Source organism: Tinamus guttatus, unplaced genomic scaffold (assembly GCF_059628265.1).
Source record: "Tinamus guttatus ecotype Peru unplaced genomic scaffold, ASM5962826v1 Tinamus_guttatus_pri_ptg000240l, whole genome shotgun sequence".
Lineage (NCBI taxonomy): Eukaryota > Metazoa > Chordata > Aves > Tinamiformes > Tinamidae > Tinamus > Tinamus guttatus.
In genome coordinates, this window is record NW_028288774.1 from 10,231,562 (window position 1) to 10,251,021 (window position 19,460).

At 41.4% G+C, this 19,460-nt stretch overlaps 1 protein-coding gene across 1 annotated transcript in view; it reads right to left on the reverse strand.

The window, feature by feature from the left end:
- MOB2 (MOB kinase activator 2) overlaps positions 1-18,244 on the reverse strand; it is a 104,762-nt gene extending 86,518 nt beyond the window's left edge. The window contains exon 1 of the mRNA XM_088525835.1: positions 18,115-18,244. Coding sequence (XP_088381961.1) covers positions 18,115-18,131 — 17 coding nt within the window. The 5' untranslated portion in view covers positions 18,132-18,244. The remainder of the gene's footprint in view (positions 1-18,114) is intronic.
- Positions 18,245-19,460: the final 1,216 nt, after the last annotated feature.

Sequence of the window (19,460 nt, forward strand, 5' to 3'; positions counted from 1 at the left end):
ATGAAGCAATTTAAGTTTGCCATTTAATTCATTCAGTCCAACTTTAGACACTACTGAACTAAGAAACAGTTAACTAAATTTCAGCATCTCTTGGAAACACAAGGAAGATGATGAAAGCAGCAATTTAAATTCCAGGTACGATGTTAGAAATGAGCAAAGAGCACAGAAGGGCGGAGCAAGGAAATCTGCACTTCGGTGCAGCATTAGGGCTAAGTTCCTCAAGCCACTGTTCTCGAGCAGTAGCAAAAAAGACAGCCTCATTGCTTTAGGATGCCTAAAGGACTAGAAAGGCAGCACCACACGGGTGCTTTTTAGCTCACATACTTAAGACATACTTCATTCCCTATCCACACTGTAACTGCACTTTATCTACAAAAAAAAGGCTGGCGGTCAGATATTTTACGACGATTTCAGAGTCTGGTTGTTTTACTGTAGTCTACAAAAGAACATGAAGAAATACTATTTGACTTAATGGGAGGGTTCTAAGCAGTGTCTTATATTAGCAACTTAATACCAAAGAAAACTGAGACCAGGTTGAAGGTTAATTTCAGTCATTTCCCTAATAAAACTCCTTCAATACATTCTAAAATTTCCTTCATCATATTTCCATCATTCATTTTACTTTTGTGTTAAACACATATACAAAAATATACTAGTATATTTTAGTGAACGAAAGTTTAAACTTTTAAAGGCACTTCAGCAGTTCCATAATAGGATGCTACACTATTAGAATTACAAATTACATCCCTTTTTAGCAAATGACCAGCAACAGGCCACTCAGAAATACTTGTCATGGAAGATAGCTTCCTTTTTGTTATGCGGAGTACCATGGCTAACCTTTCTCAACTTTGCAGGCTTGCTTACCTCAGCAATCTGCAGTTTGAAATAAATAAAATGAGTGGGAAGGAAAAAGTTTATACTTCTATTTCAAGCTGCTACTTTCTGCATTTGTGCAAGTTCATCCATGGTTACACTGTTTCATGACAGTCTGAATATTCACCACTATCAGATTGTTTTCTCTTAATATACACCCAAGTTAAAAAGCAACAAACAAAAAAAATACAGTTCAGAAAGCTTAGCTATCTGTATCATCACAAAATATTTCTTAAAAAGCTATACATTCATACACTAGTTAAAACAATTTTGTTGGCTGCTATACTCATACTGTTCAAGAACATATGCACCTTTATCCTTAGTATTCACAAAACTATTAGTTGCAAGCACAAGACATCCTTCAAGGCATATTCTCAGTAGGAGTGCAAGGCTGAAGGAAATAACACAATTTGCAAACAGGATGTGCACAAGAGGGTTTTTTGAATGCACATTCCCAACTTATATCTTCAAGGAAGATTTGGGGAGGGGGAGAACTGATTCAAGCCTGCAGCTTTACATAATGGCAAAACAAACAAACGGCAATAAATGGAAGGAATGACAGGATTATGCTCCCAAATGCTGTTGTTTAACTGGAAGGCAAAGCCAAGAAGCCCTGCAGGAAACGCAGGCTAGAAGCAGACCATCTTATTTCCTATTGCTTCTGTGTTTAAAAGCATCCCCAGTATGCATAAATCAAGATGTCATTGGCAGTGAAAACAGAACCCCAGCTTAACTCCATAGCTACAAGGCTCTGTTAATCCCTCTCTAACATTCTCACTGGGGTCTCTAGCTTTCTTTTGTTCTCATAATACCAAGCCACGACAAAGCAGCTATGACATACATATGATTTCACATACTGGGGATGACACACATAAAAAGAAATTTGTATTCACTTGTCAGATCCTGAGTTTAAAATATTTCCCTCACAGGTATGGTACTGAGAACCAAAGTAAACAGTAAGGAGAACCAAAGTAAACAGAGGCTATCATGGCACATCTACAATCATTCCTGTTTCTGAACACACACAAAAAAATAATTTACTGCAGCACCCAAAACACTGAGAACACCACAGCTGTAGTCTAACAGATGAATATGAAATACCAATGTCATTATTAGTTTTCTTTAAGACAAGCAGTTTACAGAAAGGTTCACAGTTCATGCATGTATCAGCTAAATCTTTCAATAATGCAATGTGCAGGCAGAAAAATGCTGTCATCAGTAAACCCACTGAAAGGAGAAACTGGAGCAATAGAAAGCAATACTCCTCCCCTAGTAAAAAGTTCATGCCTTGCCCTGAAACAGCCATTCTAGAAAGCCATTCTAGATAATGTTAATTTTTATTTTGACAACATACACTGCATGAAAGTCTATATTGGATATTACAATCAGGTTGCTGCCATTCAAGAAAGCATCCGCTATGTTTCTGACTTTCCTTTCTTTCTATTCCACTACCCTATGTGAGCTATTTGCAAAATTATCCAAATTTTGCATCTACTTCTTCACTGACTTGCTTTGGTAAAAAAGGGCAGTCCCCCAGAGAGAAAGGATGAAGGGTGACACAGCATTCACAAAAGCTGTTCAGCTTTTCATAATTAAGGCTCCTAAGAAGTGCTGCAGCCTTGTTTACTCCGGCTCATATGATGCGGTATCGTTTTGACAAATGTAATTGTAGAATAAAGGACTTAAACTACTCCAGCAGATTCTGGAAAATATAATATCTGAACCACTCAAGCTCTGACGCATTTATTAGTATTAGTATAGTATTAGAGAAAATCTGAGGCATAAGATCGAAGTGCTGTACGTTGTCTTATTTTACATTTACATTGTGAACTAAGTTAGTTAATCCAGTAAAAAAAACATGAAACTTGCACACACACTAATGTTTATACAACAATTTTCTATCAATATGATTAAAAATATTAAATACACCAATGAAATCAGAGAAAAGTGGAGGGTTTTAAATGTGGAGTGGAAACAGCTCCAAGGTATTTTAAAAACTCATTTCCAGTCACTAAACAAAATTTTACTTTTTCTCAGCATCATACCACCAACCCAGAGGTACCACTGAACTGATCAGCTGTTTGAGTTGGCTTTGTTATGCAGCATGCTTTTCATTAGCCAACAAACTGTCTACCCAATTAAATACTATTTACACATCACCCAGAGAAGACATTTCTTTTGTATTAACACAACAAGAAGGAAACAAAGCTGGGCTTACTAAACTACTATAAGTAACTAAGCATAAAACTTTAAAAATGCGAGGGATATTTAGATCACACGCTAAGATCTCTCTCTTGGACATATGCACAAAAACAAGTAAAACATGCACTTAATGGGGAAGAAAAAAGCAAAAATCAATGCTCAAAATTATTTTCCAACAAGAGCTTTCCCTCCTTGCTCTTTTGAGGAATGAATTTTTTTTCTATCATTCAAATTATTCTACACAGAAATTACAATTAAAGACGCACCTTTAATCCATGATCTTTTTATTCCATCTTTCCGGATGTTAGAGTGAGTCCTACTGAAGGATTAGAATTAGTAACCAGTGTTTACACAATAAAATATTGAAATAATGTTTTAAAATTATCACACAAAAAAGGCTGAGATCAGCTCTTCAGATGAAAGTTTATTGAAACTTCAGAAGCTTCAGCTCAGACTCTGAGGAATGTGAAAGTTTTATGTATATAAACTGTTCAAGGAGTACTACAGATTAAAGCAGAGAAGACCAGGATCAACATACCACTTGGTATCTCTGAAAATACCTCCTTGATCAAAATAGGTTATTTGCTTTTAAAATGCAGCTACAATAAAAAGTAGCAATTACAGAATGGAATGACAATAGCAGATCAATAATAACACTTATGTATGACCACATGGTCTTGTTTCCAAATTTATATTCTATTATTACCAAAGTAACAATAAGACAATCTTACTTCTTCTGGGGAAGGGAAAAAAAAAAGAAATCCACTAAGTTCCCACTTCTAGAAAGCTAATACTAAAGAAAGTGCACCGTAGTGATTAAATATTAACATCCTGGGATACTTTTCATTCCATGGATTTTCAAATAATCTTCTCCCACAAGAACAATTTTTGACTTTTCCCTCATTATCACTACATTACCACTATCATTAAAAGTTGCTAGAAAGATTAACATATGTCCAGTGATAGCCAGGGTCCCAAAGGTGACATTTCAACAACAGCAAACAGTAAATATCAGAAAGAGCACCCTTAGGAACCAGATGCTGTAATGCAGAGATGCTAAAAGGCAGCAAGGACGAAATATGCTAACAAGACCACTGGCTCCATACAAACCAAATTTGACAAAGTTCACCTTTGTCTAAAAAGCATAAATTCAAAACAAGGAAGTTTTACAAAAGTTTCTGAAATTTAAAATCAAATCAGCTACTAATAATATTTAACATTTCCATAAAAGGACTAGGTATTGGAAAAGACTGTTGCCAAAGTTACTAAACAGAAGATTAATCATTGCCTCTTTTTAACAATGAGATTCTATGAACTATGTCAACTTTCAGTACACTGGAAGAAGAGCTACTTGCAAGTGGAAGAAAAGATAAATCTTTGGTGTGCTGTTATTTCACCAAGTAATGGATACCTACATCTGCATCACAGAACCATGCATAATGCAAAACAACAGCCTACCAAGCCTAATATTCCATTTCTGACAATGGCCAACACAAGAGTGATTCAGAAGACATAAATCTCTGTAAAGGTAGCTAATTGTTGGGCAACATATCCCAGGAGAAAAGCTTTCCTGGCGGCTCTTTGGCTCTGATATATGGACTAAGAACTGGCCTAGCTAGTACAATTGCTGATACCCTGGCTAATGTGGCTGATCTTTACAGAATTGTATTATTTGCCTTAGTGACATCACAAAATTTAAACCATTTGGCTTAACTATGCATAAATGATCCTGTTTACTAGTATTCCAACCCTCCATTGTCAACCAGATTTTAAAGCTGTTTGTCACTGCAGATGCCAAGGAGTCAACTGACTTGTAAATCACTTTTGATTTCACTTGCCCTCCACTTCTGAAATTGTTCTTGTTCTTTCATATGATTAAGCAGAACACGTATTTATTTGAAAACTAGTTAATCTGAGCATCTTCCAGATACGATTTTCTAGCAACAGCATGTTAGAGACCTGAGACAGCACCTACTGCAATATTCACACTGTCATTTTGCTACTACACTGCAAAACCATGGCACAGATGCAAATCCAAGATGGGAAAATCTAAGTAACACAGTTTCACATTGGTAGCTGGCTGTGACTTTAGAATACTATTTGTTTTCGCAACCTCCAGTTAATGAATAGCCCATGCCAATGCGATAACCACCACCTTCCTTGTACATTAGACTGCTTTTTGACGAATTGATCTTACAATATTTTTGTTGCCTGTCTCATGTGCTCCACACACTTCACCAGCCTCCTCGGTTCCTAAAAATAAAGCCACAGGGATAGTTCCTGCAATTAGCCACATTACTACTTTGTATCAGAACATGAATCCAGTTCTAATTAGTCGTTCCCACGGTGTTGCAGATAGTTAGGGTCCGGCGGCCGGAAGATATCGTGCTGTACAGAAAGATAGGGCCCCTAATAGCCAATAGCGTTTAGTTTATGATGTATGATGTAAGCAGATGGATGTGACGTTGTAAACCTTAGCTATATAACACCTTGTTACCCATCAGTAAAGGCCATTTGCCATCCACCACATTGGTGTCAGCAAGCTGATGGTCCAAGCGGCTTGGGGATGGTCGCCGTGCCGTCCCTGAACCAGGTCGCTGCGCCGTTTGAACTGCAACACACGGTTGTTTGGTCCTGTCTCATTTTGGCATTTAAAGTGTGCATACACTTGAGCATATTCTAGCAAAAGGATAAAGAGCTAGACAAATTGAGTAGACTCTAGGAAACCTCTATTCTGGCAACATTCTGTTTTAACATTTTGCATCCAAAACATACCAGAACAAGGACGTATTATATCCACTTATTTTAGCTAATACAGAATTGTATCTGCTTTGTTGTTTGGCCAGTAATACCAGAATAAATAGAAGCAGGGAAAAAGAAATGCATCTTCATTCTAAACAAAAAAACCTCTGAGTGGATTTAGTTTGCATGTGCAGTCTGGTTCTCCCATTACAACAGCCTTTGACCTTCTCTAAGCTTCATGTACTTTTCCATAGCTCATTTAACAGATGTGTAGTTTGACTTCTAAAGTACTTGATCAACATAATAAAGAGAGCAAATATGGACCAGTTATTAGCACTAGTTTTCAAAGGGAATGAGAGAGCACACAATTTTCAATAAAGTTGGACATTTCAGTCCAGTTACATTCTCTTTTTCATTACACAAGCTCAGAAGTGATCCTTTCCCACTCAGGTACTGTATAATCTACAAAGCATGTACTGAGCTGGTAGCTAGGTGCTCTCAAGTTCAAATCTCACATCAGTTAGAAGACATTTGTGTTTCATTTTCCTTTTCTTTGGGACTGAGTACAGTCTCAAAGACAGACTTGTGATGTCAACAAATTGCACACACCAATTTCTGGTATAGTTAGGACTAGAACCTTAATCTATAAACACCCAAACCACATTGACACCTTTAAAAATGTGCTAAGTTCACAGCTAGGAGAACATGTTATCTATGAACAACGGGACACGAACGGTCTAGGGACGGAAGGGCAGCCAAATGTATTCACAGTGACAGGCAATTCAAAAGACACACCAGACCCCAGCACAGGAGCATACTGTGATATACATGTAGCATGGTACAAGCACCTCTTGGCACAATGTGCACGTATGTCTAACCACGCCAAAGGCATTTGTCTGAATGAATGATGAATGACTCCTTTACACCAGCGATTCAAGCCCATACTGGAAATCTCAGTATCCAAGCTCTTTGCCCATTCACTTTGATAGCTATAGCTCAATTACAGATAATGATTCTACAGAGGATACTACTAGGTGCTTGCAATATTTTGTAGAAATACTGAGGTCTTAGAAGAAAGGAAAATAATTATTACTCCTCTCTTATGATCTGCAGAGAAGGATGATAATGTATGTTAGCAGTTTTCTTTATATGTAAGTTGATATATATATATATATATATATATATATATATAAACACTTTCCTTCTTCCTACATTTGCTTCCTACTTGCTTGGATTATATTTGATTACCATAACGGCAAATACTGTTCTTAACAGTGATATCACCAAAATTCAGATATACCTCCTGCCTTCTCAGATTTCTTGACAAAATATTATTTTTTCTGCTTGAGACTGTGCATGGACTTTCCTATACAGAAAATTAAACGAAGTTGGAAGAATGAATTTAAGTCGTATTTGTTAAAATATATCAAAAACTCCATGGAAGATGCCATTCATAAATTAAGAAGCTATTGCTATTTGCATAGAAATATTTAACACTTTCATTTCACATTTTTTCTTTGGCTCAGAAATACTCAGGATACCTGAAACACCCTAAACAACTTGAATCAATGCGTTAAAATGAGGTCATCTTTATTACAGATATCTCCTTTTCTAAATGGAAAATGAGAACCTATTTTCAGGATGGAATGTTTAAACATGGCAGTTTAATAAAGCTACAAGATTTTGTTGTTGTTGCATCTACTTGGAAGAGAGATTACATATATTTCCTACTGAAAATGGTAGTACTGTCCTGCAAGTTAGTTGTTATCCTGCATGTTTTCAAACATCCTCAATCCCCAAAAATCTCTCTCCATTAACAGAATGACTCATTTCAAGTATTCCTGCTTAGCCAGCCTAGTATGTTTACGCTCCACCTGAAACCAAGGTAATTTGAATTAAACAATCAACAATGATTCTATTAACAATAATGAGAAAAAACAAACTCTGCCAGCACATCGGTAATATTTTGCCTACCTGGAGTACCTCCTGTCTGAAATGCAAGCCTAGAAAACATTCACGCTTTCAAATACCTTATAGGACAATACTAAAACAGAAAGGTCACCCTTACCCTTCTTAGCCACAAAACAGTCTATAAACATGTAGCTAAGTACCAAGCTGCACAGTACGAACACTAACACAGAAGCTCCCCTTTCAAGGGACAATTTTCACAGTGCTCTACGCCACTGGCTCAAGCCTGAGCAGGCTCCAGTGAGTCTAGGGCAAGTGCAACTGCCACGTTCAGCAGAGTGGGTGAGGCAACAGACACCCTCATTACAGACACTCTGGGGCTACTAGAACACAAATCACTTGGCTTCACACTCAAAGTGCTAAAACATGTGCTATGCTAGACCCTACGGTAAAAGCCTATCTTATGCCTAAAAAGAAACATCAATGCCTTTGAAATAACTGAAATTTCAGAGTAGTTTTCAAAAGCTTTTCACAACAAACAGAACTATAATAATCTAGTGAAAAGGGGGCAGAATAGGAGCAACTACTATTAGATGCTCATCCAGAGGAGGAATATTGTGAAAAAGACTCACTAATGTCTGAAAATCCAACAGCAGAAGAGCATCCAACAGAACCTCTATCTTACAAGAGCTAAGACTACAACTGGAAAAAAACAAAAATCTAGCAATAGATTTCTTCCCCTTCACTATTTCTTCTGCTCAGTTGTCACCAGCCATACATTTTCTAAACCTCAAAAATCTGCCCATCAATAACTAAAAAAATGCTACTTTCTGGCTACAGCAAAAAGGAGACACAGACCAATAAATGTGTTTTATAAAAACCGCTGGTTAGCACATGCACACCAGAAAATACAAATAAACTAAGAAAGTTTGACTCAGAAAGGAAAGGGGGCATCAGATGGAATAAGGTATAGTTGAGAAACTGGATACTCTAACCAGAACAAATAGACACTCTAATTGCTAATCTCTTTCCTTTCCTAGAAGAGATTCAGATAACTTTGGTAACTGCAAAACTGGTGTTCACCCATGACATTTAAATGTAGGCTGGTCAGTTACTTAAAAAGATGCCAACCCATTGCTAAATCATCAGAAAGGTTTATCCAGCTGGCATTGAAGTAGTACTATGAACACAGTTTTGTTTAAGGCAGTCTATTAACATAAACATGAGATACAAGCAAGCCCAGAGGCTTTTATTTCTTCCCCAAGTGCCTCTGTTGGTTTAAGAAAAGTTATTAACCCTCACTACAAACTTACAAACTTCCTACACCTGATTGCAAGTGGTTGCCCACTAATACTTTATGAGACATGACAATCACAAAGGTCACAGACTGGAGCTCCAACAACACCTGCATGTTATCAGAGGAAATACTAACTGAAATGAAAGCTATCATTTATCACACCTGACACAAACTTGAAACCACAGAATTAACCCTGTAACCTAAGCCCAAGTACTCATCCACAAAGCAGACACAAAACACCTTGCAAGAAACAACTCTATCCAGTTTTGCATAACCTATTAACATATCCGCTATGAAGCAAAGCCTTTCCTAGACAGCTTTTTATGAAACATCATATATATATATATATATATATATAAATAAGAAGCTCTATACATTAATAGGAAATTCTATGCTGAAGGAGCATTAAAGTTGTGAAAAGAAGCATCACAGAAAAAAATAAAGTAAGATCGCTCAAGGTCACCTGCATAACCTCTTACCCACAAATTCTGTGATTTGTATGTAACTACCATGAAACATCTCTCAGGTAAAAGCCACAATTTAAGTATTTTAGTGTACAGAAGGCACAACAGTCAATGAACACTGATGATAAAATTGATAGAATGATTAAACGAACATGTTTTTAAGTAACAGGGAAAGGGCACTGAGAAACCAGGAGCAGATATACTCTGAAGAGTTCAAGTTGAGGGGCCTGGATCACTTCGACCTCACCCTAAAAACCAACAAAGCACAGATGCTGTTTGGTGATGAATACAGTATTCTTCACTGGTACACTTCAGTTAATGGAGTTCCTCTTTGAATTGTCAGAATATAGAGGAATTTGATCCACGAGTCCTTTCTGTCCTGATTGCAGTTTAATTTCTGACTTTCCTCAGGGGCTTGACAAGTTATACCTAAATTCTGATTGTGTGCGTGAGTGTGTTCACTGTTCAAGTAGCCCCACTTTCCCCACAAGCAGAAGCAGAACTTTGCAGACTGTGTGAAGAACCTGTCCCCTGACCAGTTCCTCTTAGCAGGCAGAAGAAAAAGAAACTAACTTCAGACAAAACTGCCATTTTTCCTCCACCAAATGCTAATATTATTTTACTACTGTTCAACCATTTACAATTATACTGTCTGACTAACTCCAAAATCAAATTATTTAAAACGATTGCACGGAGACTCAAGAGCAGTGAGGCTTCTGGAATGTGATTGTTTGAAGTGCTGGAGCAGTTTTCAGCAAAGTCATGAAGCCATAATTCTTCCTTAAGTAGAGATCTCATGGCTAGCTGAGATAATAGTCTCCAGTAAGACTATAAACAACGCATGGTTGCCAGGAAACCATACACATTCATTATAAAGCTTAATACAGTTAAGGACACAGTCTAAAATTCTCTTTTTATTGCCAGTGAAGATGGGTGGAAAAAGTAATGCCCTAATGTGGACATTTTAAAACTGAATCTATGAATCCAATAAAAAAGTTTCGTAGTCTTATCATTCATTTTGGAAGGCTAAACGTGGGTTTAAAAACGATGCACTGATAAGTTCAGTAGCGTTCCACTAGCGGAGACCCATATTAAAGTTCTTCATTAGCTCAGCAGCGATAACAGAATATGCAGATTTGACACCACCAGGTTCAAACTTGTATATGCAGCTATGTAAAAACTGCAGACTCTTGTTAATTTTACTCTTTCAAGAATGCTTGCTCTGGGCCCACATCCAGTAGATATAACAGATGGACGCTGCCAGTGAAATATGGCAAAGCTATATAGGCCATCAAGCATGAACCAAGCTTCCCGAAATTGTCTTGATTCAGACTGCTGGATTCAGAAAGGCACCCAAAGTTCCACCTACATTCCTGACACATGATAGTCAGCAGGTATATGAAACTTTATTTAGAAAAATATTTATAAATTCTGAATTCTTCATAAATATCCAATTCACCAGCAGTATGTTCACAGTTTTTCCATAAATTGACTTAAAGTAGGACAGTAAGTCTGATGGTGGTTTGAGGTCATTATTTATTACCTGTTCTAAACTCACAGTATCTCATATTTTCATACATTCTGCAGTTCTCCCAAACTGTCCCTGCAGGACTGTTCAGAAAACCACTAATGATTTATCACAAATAATGACATGACTTCATGATTATACTCAGCTGATTTAAGTCTTTGCTCCCACCAAAAAAAGCATCCCTGTTCTTCCCAAAGCTTTATAAGTCTCACCAGCGCTACCGTACTACTGGTTAAACTGCTGCGGCTACCCAAACAGGCTCAGGATCACATTTAGCTGAAAAATGATCTTAGGAGAGGAAAAAAACAGGTGTTAAAAGAAAAACCTAAGTCTTCAGTCAGATGAGCATCGTGAATCATCAGCCTTCATGAACACCGACGCCAGCACCAAGCAGGAGATGATAACTTGCGGAGATGTATTACTATACTTTTGAATGTTCTGCTGTGAAGTAAAGACTTCATTGTCAGGGACTTTGGGACTGATCTGTACTTATGTTCCTAAAGAAATTCCTTGTTGGAAAAAGAATGATCTCATAAAAGCAAACTGCTGTTCATGTACATTGTACTAACCAAAAGCAAGTAACTGCCCAACTAATTTTAATGGTTTGCTAAAAGAAAGCAGATTTCAAAATACAGGACTATCTTCAGCATTTTCTCCAATGAAAGCAAGAAATCAATAATTAAGTATATTAAGACACCGCAGGGCACAAGGCTCTACAGTTACTTTTTTGCATTGCTTTGCATTACAGCAGAAAAGTAACAACGACTTTCAGTAATATGTCTAAGGCCACTGAGAACCAGAGATATAAGGGGGATTCAAGGAGTTGAAATTCCATTTCTACAACTAGACAACATGAGTCTCCAAGGATATCAAACAAACAGCACCTTTCCGCTACTATACTAATGCATAATACGAGTTAATGTTTAATGGAGATATTATTTTACCTGTTAAAATGACTAATACAACAGTTCACAGGTAACTCCTGGTTTAACAGAGCTAAGCCTCAGGTCTAATAAAAGAATATGAAATAATACTGAAACTTCAACCATAAGTAAACTGAGGGCAAGCAACTCAAACCTAGATTTACCTGGGGATGAAAACCCTGGAAGTCTATAGGTAGTGTTACACATAGGAATAAATTTTTCTACCCAGTGGGACTAGACATGTCTGTTTTACAAGTTTGAGTTATTTTTCAGCTCTCTCAAAGCAGGAATACTGGACAATGAAGCCAAGAGTTTGTATGGAATGTAATGTAAGGGAAACACCTGTTGTGAGGTCAGTTAAAAAAGAGCAAGAATATACACTGTGCAGCTGTGAAAGGTGGGAGGTCAGAGTTTCTAGGGAAGACTTCCTTATAAAGGCAGGAGACTTTCTTCACCGAAAAGAACTGAAGAGAAGATGGAAAGCATTCCTCATGGTTATAGCAGCTAAAGATCTTTCAGTGCTCTTCCTTCTAGTAAAAATACATGCTATAATTAGGAAGTAACAAGCAATATATAAAACGAAAATCATTAGCTACCTTCACATAAAGGTCAGCACAGACAGAGGTACTCTCACTCTCAGTTTGGTTCAGCTGCACTATGTAGCAACCGACCGAGAGCAATAAATACGGTGTTGCTTTCTTGGGCTTCCCCCGGCAGGATCTGTTTCGTTCAATTAACACAACCTCTTCAAAAGCAACAAGAGCCAGTCTAGAAGCCGAGTCTTTTTACCGACTCGGTACAAGAATACTAGCTATGAATGTTTTATCTTGTGCCAGTTTTCACCTCTGGTCCCTAACTGTTCACATCATGTACTAGTCCAATGTTAGGAGTTCTGTGTGCAACAATATTACTCATACTTCACCACAGCATATCCTGAACCAGAGAGCATCTTAAGACATTATGAGGAAGTTTCTTAAAGACACTTCCATAAATGCAGTATGGGAGACAGATAGCAAATCCATCTGCACAACTTGTATCTTTCAAAATCATTGTTAGGGTAAAGTACCAAAGTCCTATATCCAAAAAAGTGGATAAACTGTTAGTTTTATCTCAAGCCCAAAACACTTAGAACTGGATGAAAGAAAGCACGTTATAATGGCCGGCTGCACTAGCTACATTTATCAGCATGCAACCCTAATCACTGCCCCAAAAGTTCTTCAGTGCTGTTTGTTCAAAGAGCATCAGCACAGCAGCGAGTCTGGAAGACTGCATTGCCTAGCAAGTGCTCTGTGCAGCACACTTTCCAACTACCTGTCCTGGTCAGACGGAAATTATTCAAGGTAGTTCATTATGGGCAGTGCTTTCAGTGGATTAATCAAAATTACAAAACAAATTTGGAAGTGTGAAAGCTCTTATACTGGATTAGACATTAGTCAGCTCACAGCTGCATCCACTTGCTTTGTCTACCCTGAAAATAACTGAACTTGGAGCTTTACTTTAAAGCGCTCTGATGTCTACTGCCTTAAGTGGACTGATCTTTCCTGTACTACCGACAAGCACAAATAATCAGAACAGCAGTTTGCTCCTTTCTTCTGCCCTCTGTGTAGACCCTTACTTGTCTAATAAACCTTAAAGCTGAAGTTGTGGAAGCGGCTAGGCCAGGCCAGGATAGGAGGAGAGCCTTCAATCATCTTTGATGCCTCTTTCCGAAGTCACCAGAGCAACACATGAAAGAGGAGGTAACTGAGCACTGGATGTTGTGACAAGATGGGTAGCTAGGACTACAACTTTAAAAACTAAAAACACAGCAAATCCCTATTGCACTAAGCCCACCGTCTTTTATTCCACTTGCAGTGTGGTGAAAAGCAGGAGATGGAGCCGTGAATTTCAGTGAGAGATAACACACTGTTGTAGAGTTAACAGATCTATACAGTATGTGTTCTTATTCTCATACTCCCCCCTCAAGAGCTAGGTATCCCATTGCCCCAAAAAATCTATTAAAAAAAAATCTTACACAGTAGAAGTTCTGCACCTAAATATATATATATATATATATATTTCTAACAAGAAGCTAGGCACTGCAGTTTTCCCTGGAGTAGGAATCTTAAGCACTGCAGTGAAACCAAGCCATACTAACCTTTTACTAGTACCAGAACTGCCTGGGAAAAGGCTGGACACTGCAGCTCACAAGCACTCAAGATGGTTATGCTGATCCTGGGATATCACAGTTCTCTGATGCAGAGGGAATATGGATATACATCCAACAGCAAATAATCTTCACAGAAGAGTTTATAGACAGCACTTCACTTCTTCAAGGAGATACATTTTCTCTTGTCCTCAGAGATGTTCAAATAAGAAATGAGAGTGAATAACATTATTAGTTTATTGAATAGAAACCTCCTTGCAAAGAAAAAGAAAAGATTTTTCCCCCCTTTTCTTCACTACAAGCCCCTTCTTCCAGGGCTAGCCTATACACTGAAGGATTTATCAGAAGCTGTTCTGCCACTGTAAGATGCCTCTACACACAGAGGTGTTGTTGCACGACAGCTACGCAGCTACGCTAAACTATTACAGCTCCCAGTTCCACTCAGAACATATGACCTTGCAGTGCAGATGTAGTCCAAACTAGTATGCTCTGCATTACAGGTTAACTGCTGATAAAATGATTTTTCTCTGTTTATGTAACAATCCATTAAAAAAGCTACAGTACACAATTCTCTGATACACAAAAAACATGTAAAAGCAATCAGACATCACAGTTGAAGATCAACAGTAACTGATGCAATGTCAGATTTACTGGTACATTTAATAGTTTTATTCCTTTTAAATTATGAACTTTAAACCAAATTAAAAAAAAAAAAACACAAGTTTCATAACAGAAGGAACAATGCCTGTCATTGTTAGTACTTTGAATTTCAAGAGCAGATCAATCCTATTTGTAACACAAAAATTTGGAATCTCTTACAAAGTGCCTAATGGAGATCTGTCATAGGCCACTGAACAAGGCTATTAAAGAACACTGATCTCTAAAATTAAGATATTTTACATGTACAATGAAAATGCTCAAAAAACACTGATTGCACACACATATATCAAGTTTATTTTGGCGCTAAACTGAGTTTTGTCAGAAACATGGTTCACCTTTGCTTTGTAGGATTTGGCTGGATGTTGAAGCACTTGACAGAACAGAAGGCAGCACCTCCCTGAAGTTCTGCTGTGTGATCAGAAATCCTATAGCTGTTTGCCTAATCCCCAGCAGATTTGCTATTGTTTATAAGCTTCAGCTTCCGTTTTTGTATATTAAGCACTCTGAGGCAATCAGACACTTGGGCTGCTGCCCTTTGTGGTATGATTAGACCTTCCCTTCCCCCTTTCCAAGGGAACACAAGTAAAGGGGAGAACCATTAAGGAACAAAGCAGTTCCCACTAAATCTTCTGTAGGATAAATGCGGCATAATCTTGAGCAGGAGAGATCTAGAGCAGAAGTGACTGTTTCTGCTGCCTAATCTAACTCGCTTGCACTCGAAAGTTAATTTCTGAATAATACAAAGCTAAAAACTGAAGCATGTTTCCTCATACCAGAACATTAGGAAAGCTTTGCTGATAACACAAGGAATACAGTACCAAAACAGTTAGGAATAAGAAAGATCACGTTACTTTTTTATTAATGACAATATTCAGTCAGAAAAGCAATACCCTAAGAAACAGACTAACATGGTTTGTTACAAGAGAAGAAAAAGAAACAGACATAAGAACTGACAAATTTCTGTAAGCGACCCGTTTTTCTGACTACTCCTGCTGCCCATCCTTTCCAACCCAAGAGACTAACAGTCAAAAGTCATCACTGAATGAAGGACTAGGCAACATTACCCAAAACTCTGCTGTGACAGACTAAAACTCCCGGTTTCTTTCTCAACAAAGAGCAAGAAGGTTTTCTTTTGGATGCACTGTTGCTAACTGCAACAAAAAGCTGGAAAGATGAGAAGGGATGAAAGGATCTGTCAGACCTTCTTTCCCTTTAACCTTCAAAATATCAATGCTTTCCCTTCCTGCAATCACCCCCCAAAGACTGCATAAGTAGAACTCTCAAATTTTTAAAGGATAAAAAAAAACAACACACAGCTGTGGGACACTACTGGATTTGGTCAAGAAACAAATATTAAGAAAAAGCTGATAACCAACTAATGTAGAAATGACTCAGGCTCAATGGGAAAAGCAGGCTGGGGCTCCCTCCCCCACACACCTGGATTTATAACCACCCACCCCTTGGTTAGAAGGGAAAGACATTTTTTTCATAGCAACTTCATAAAGCCTGAAATATTTTTGATAAGAAAACTGACATCTGAATGGATTGACAGTTTGAATAAACTGAACTTTGATTATTTCTGCTTTACAATATAACTCACACAAAATAAGTAGAGCAAAATAAATGAGCCATCCTGAGTCATCCAAGTGGCTTGCATGGGTGGTTTACTGGCTTAGACATTTTTGTAATTACCACGGAGCTTTCTGACACTTACACTTCTACTTTTGAAAAGTAAATACTGTTGTATGTATATACAGACCACCTGTACTCCGTAGTTGCTGGAAATCAGATCCAAACACCCTTGTCATTTACACTAATATTTTCATTATGACTATGTAACAAAATAAAACTACAGCTCTGTAACCTATTAGTGGCAAGTGTTTCAGTACGTGGCACAGGAACCCTTTCCCACGCCTCAGATACTGTATTTCTACTGCCTGGGCTGGGGGAAGAAAACCACGCAGCCAGCATACAGCCCACAGACATTCAGCACTCCACTCCTCAGCTGCAGGATCGAAGTACAGCAAAGCATAACTGGTCCTGGCAACTAGCTCTAGACTCGGTCACATCTAGCGCGAAGATAAGTCATGCTTTTGTTAGGAGAGGCCTCACGATGTCGGCGAGGCTCTCACCAGCAAACCGGTGCGGCTGGAGACAAGCGGCAGCACACGCAGACACACGTGCGCAAGCGATCTTTCTGGCAATCGGAACAAGGCATTTTTACTCCATATTCAAGGCATGTCACACTAGACAGGAGAGGCAACGTGATAAAGATCAAACCATAAAAAAGAAACTAAAGGGAGCAAGTATCACTGAAATATTACTTTTACTGAAGCATAAACTTAATGCCCATCCAGTTCTGAAACATAATTATCCACAGTTCACCTGAGAGCAGGTCACCAGCACAACTCATGCAAGAAGCAACCAAGTTTAATTTCCTTGGGAGACTGCCAGCACACCAGACCACTACCATCAACTGAGTCTTCCTCTCCCTTCCTGAGCTTTTCAAGTCTAAAACCAAGTCAAGTGCTTTCTACCTTCTGTCTCTAGGTAATTAGAGCTATTAATCCCAGACTATCCAAGGCCCCCTCCCTGGCACAGCTCTGATTCAGTTTTAATCTCTACCGAGGTTTCTTCTTCCCCTGCACAGAAAACCAGTTAAAACTTTGCTGAGCCTCTAGTTTGAAAGCAAAGTTACATCACAGAGATCCTAGTCTCAGGCTAAGTCTGGAGGAATGGAGAACGGAGAGAAAAGTCACTTTTTCAGGGAGCGACCACGCGGGACAGGACAAGCTCTCAGGGCACCTCCTCCTCCCGTTCCCCACGCACGGCAGGCGACACCCGGACGGACTCGCCTCCGTGTGCTGCGGCGGCCTTCTCTAACGCTTCCTCCCCGTGTCACCGCAGCACGTAACGTCGCTTGTCATCTCCACGGCAAATAACCCATTAGTCATTTATTCCTCCCCCGCCGCTCAGCTCAGCGCCGCCGCGGGCGGGGGTCCTCGCTCCCGCCGCCCCCTCCAGAGGCCCCGACCGCGGGGGGCGCCTCAGCCTCGCTCCCGCCACCGCGACCCCAACGGCTCAGCCTAACGGCTCGCGCGGCCAACGGCTCAGCCTGAGGGCTCCCCCCACCGCGACCCCAACGGCTCCGCCTAACGGCTGCCGCTCCAACCTTGCGCCCCCAACGGCTCAGCCTGAGGGCTCCCGCCGCGCGCCCCCGGCGCCCGCCCGGCTCGGCTCGGCTCAGCCCGCCGCCGGCGGCCGCGGGGTGCCCGGGCGCGCGGGAGCCTGCTGAGCCGGGAGCCGCTCCCGAGGCGCCAGGCGCCTCCGCGTGCGCGCGAAGGCGGCGGAGGCCGGTAAGCGCTACTCACCCCATGAGCCAGTCCATGGCTGGGTCCCGCCGCGCCGCGCGGCTCCCGCGGCCGCCTCCTCCCAGATCACCGCCCGCTCATGGGGCCCCCCGCAGCTCCGCGCCGGGGCTGGGGCCCGGCTCCTCCCGGCGGCGGCGGCAGCAGCAGCAGCAGCAGCGGCGGCGCCCCCTCCCGCTCCGCCCTCGCCGCCTCCCGCGCTGCCCGCCGGGTGCGCGCGCGCTGCCCGGCTCCGGCGGCGGCTCGTGCTGCGGCTCGGGGTGCGGCGGGGCGCGCGCCCGCAGAGCGGCTGCGGCTGCGCCCGCCTCGCGCCGGCTCTGCCCGCTCCGCTCCGCTCCGCTCCGCGCCGCCTGACACTCGCGCACTGGCGCGGGCGGAAGTAAACACAGGGCGCTCGCGCCGCCCCGCCGGCCGGCAGCGCCGGAAGCCGCCGCCCCGCACGCCCGCGGCCCGCGGCGCGCCGGGAAACGTAGTGCGGAGCGAGCGGCCGTTCCCGCCCCCGGCAGCGCCCGGCGGGCGCCGCGCGTTTACCCAGCGCGCGGGGACTGCGTTCCGGCCGAGCGCCCGGGGCTCCGGGCCTTCCGCGGCCACCTCTTGCTGTGGCCCAGGGTGACGCGCTCCGAGGCGTGCGGTGAACCAAGTGCCACCGCAGCCGGCCCTGCAGGGAGCCCCCCGGCCTCCCCGCGGCTCCCTAACGCGCACGCAGCAGCAGCAGCGAGTGCCTCAGCTGTGGAAGCGGGGCCCAGGCTGCTGCCCGCATCGCTCCTCCAGCTGCTGCACGGGCGCCAGCGACCGCTCTTTGGTTTAAAACACCCCCGTGCTTAGCTCCCCCAGTTGCAGGAATAACCAGCCCACTGCAAACTGCAAAACCTGGCAGGAAAATTGCCCGCCCCTGCAGGCAGCCAGCCACCACATTTCTTGGAGATGCAGGGGAGCCTCACTGCTCTCAGAGAAGAATTCCACTCCGTTGAAAGCACCCATTTACAGCATTTCCAAAAAAAAAAAAAAAAAAAAAAAAAAAAAAAAAAAAAAAAACAGCAAAGTGTTTTCTTCTCCCATTTCCTCCTCAGCAGCCGCCAGGGCTCACTTAGGTGGGGGTGCTGACAGAGGCAGCTCTGCCGGGGCGGTCACCTGCTTTGCACAAGCACAGGAGCTAAAAATGTTTGTGTTACGGGTGAGTGATAGCGACTTCCCCGGAGCAGCTTCTCGTCTGCGAGGGAAGAACCGCTGTTTGGAGGCTGCCTTAGAGGCTGCGCTCCCACCTCGCAGGCAGCTGATGTTCCTGGGCTGTGACACTGCAGTACAGGCTAATAAAGTAGTAAAGAGCAGTAATCCCGCGCTGCAGCAGC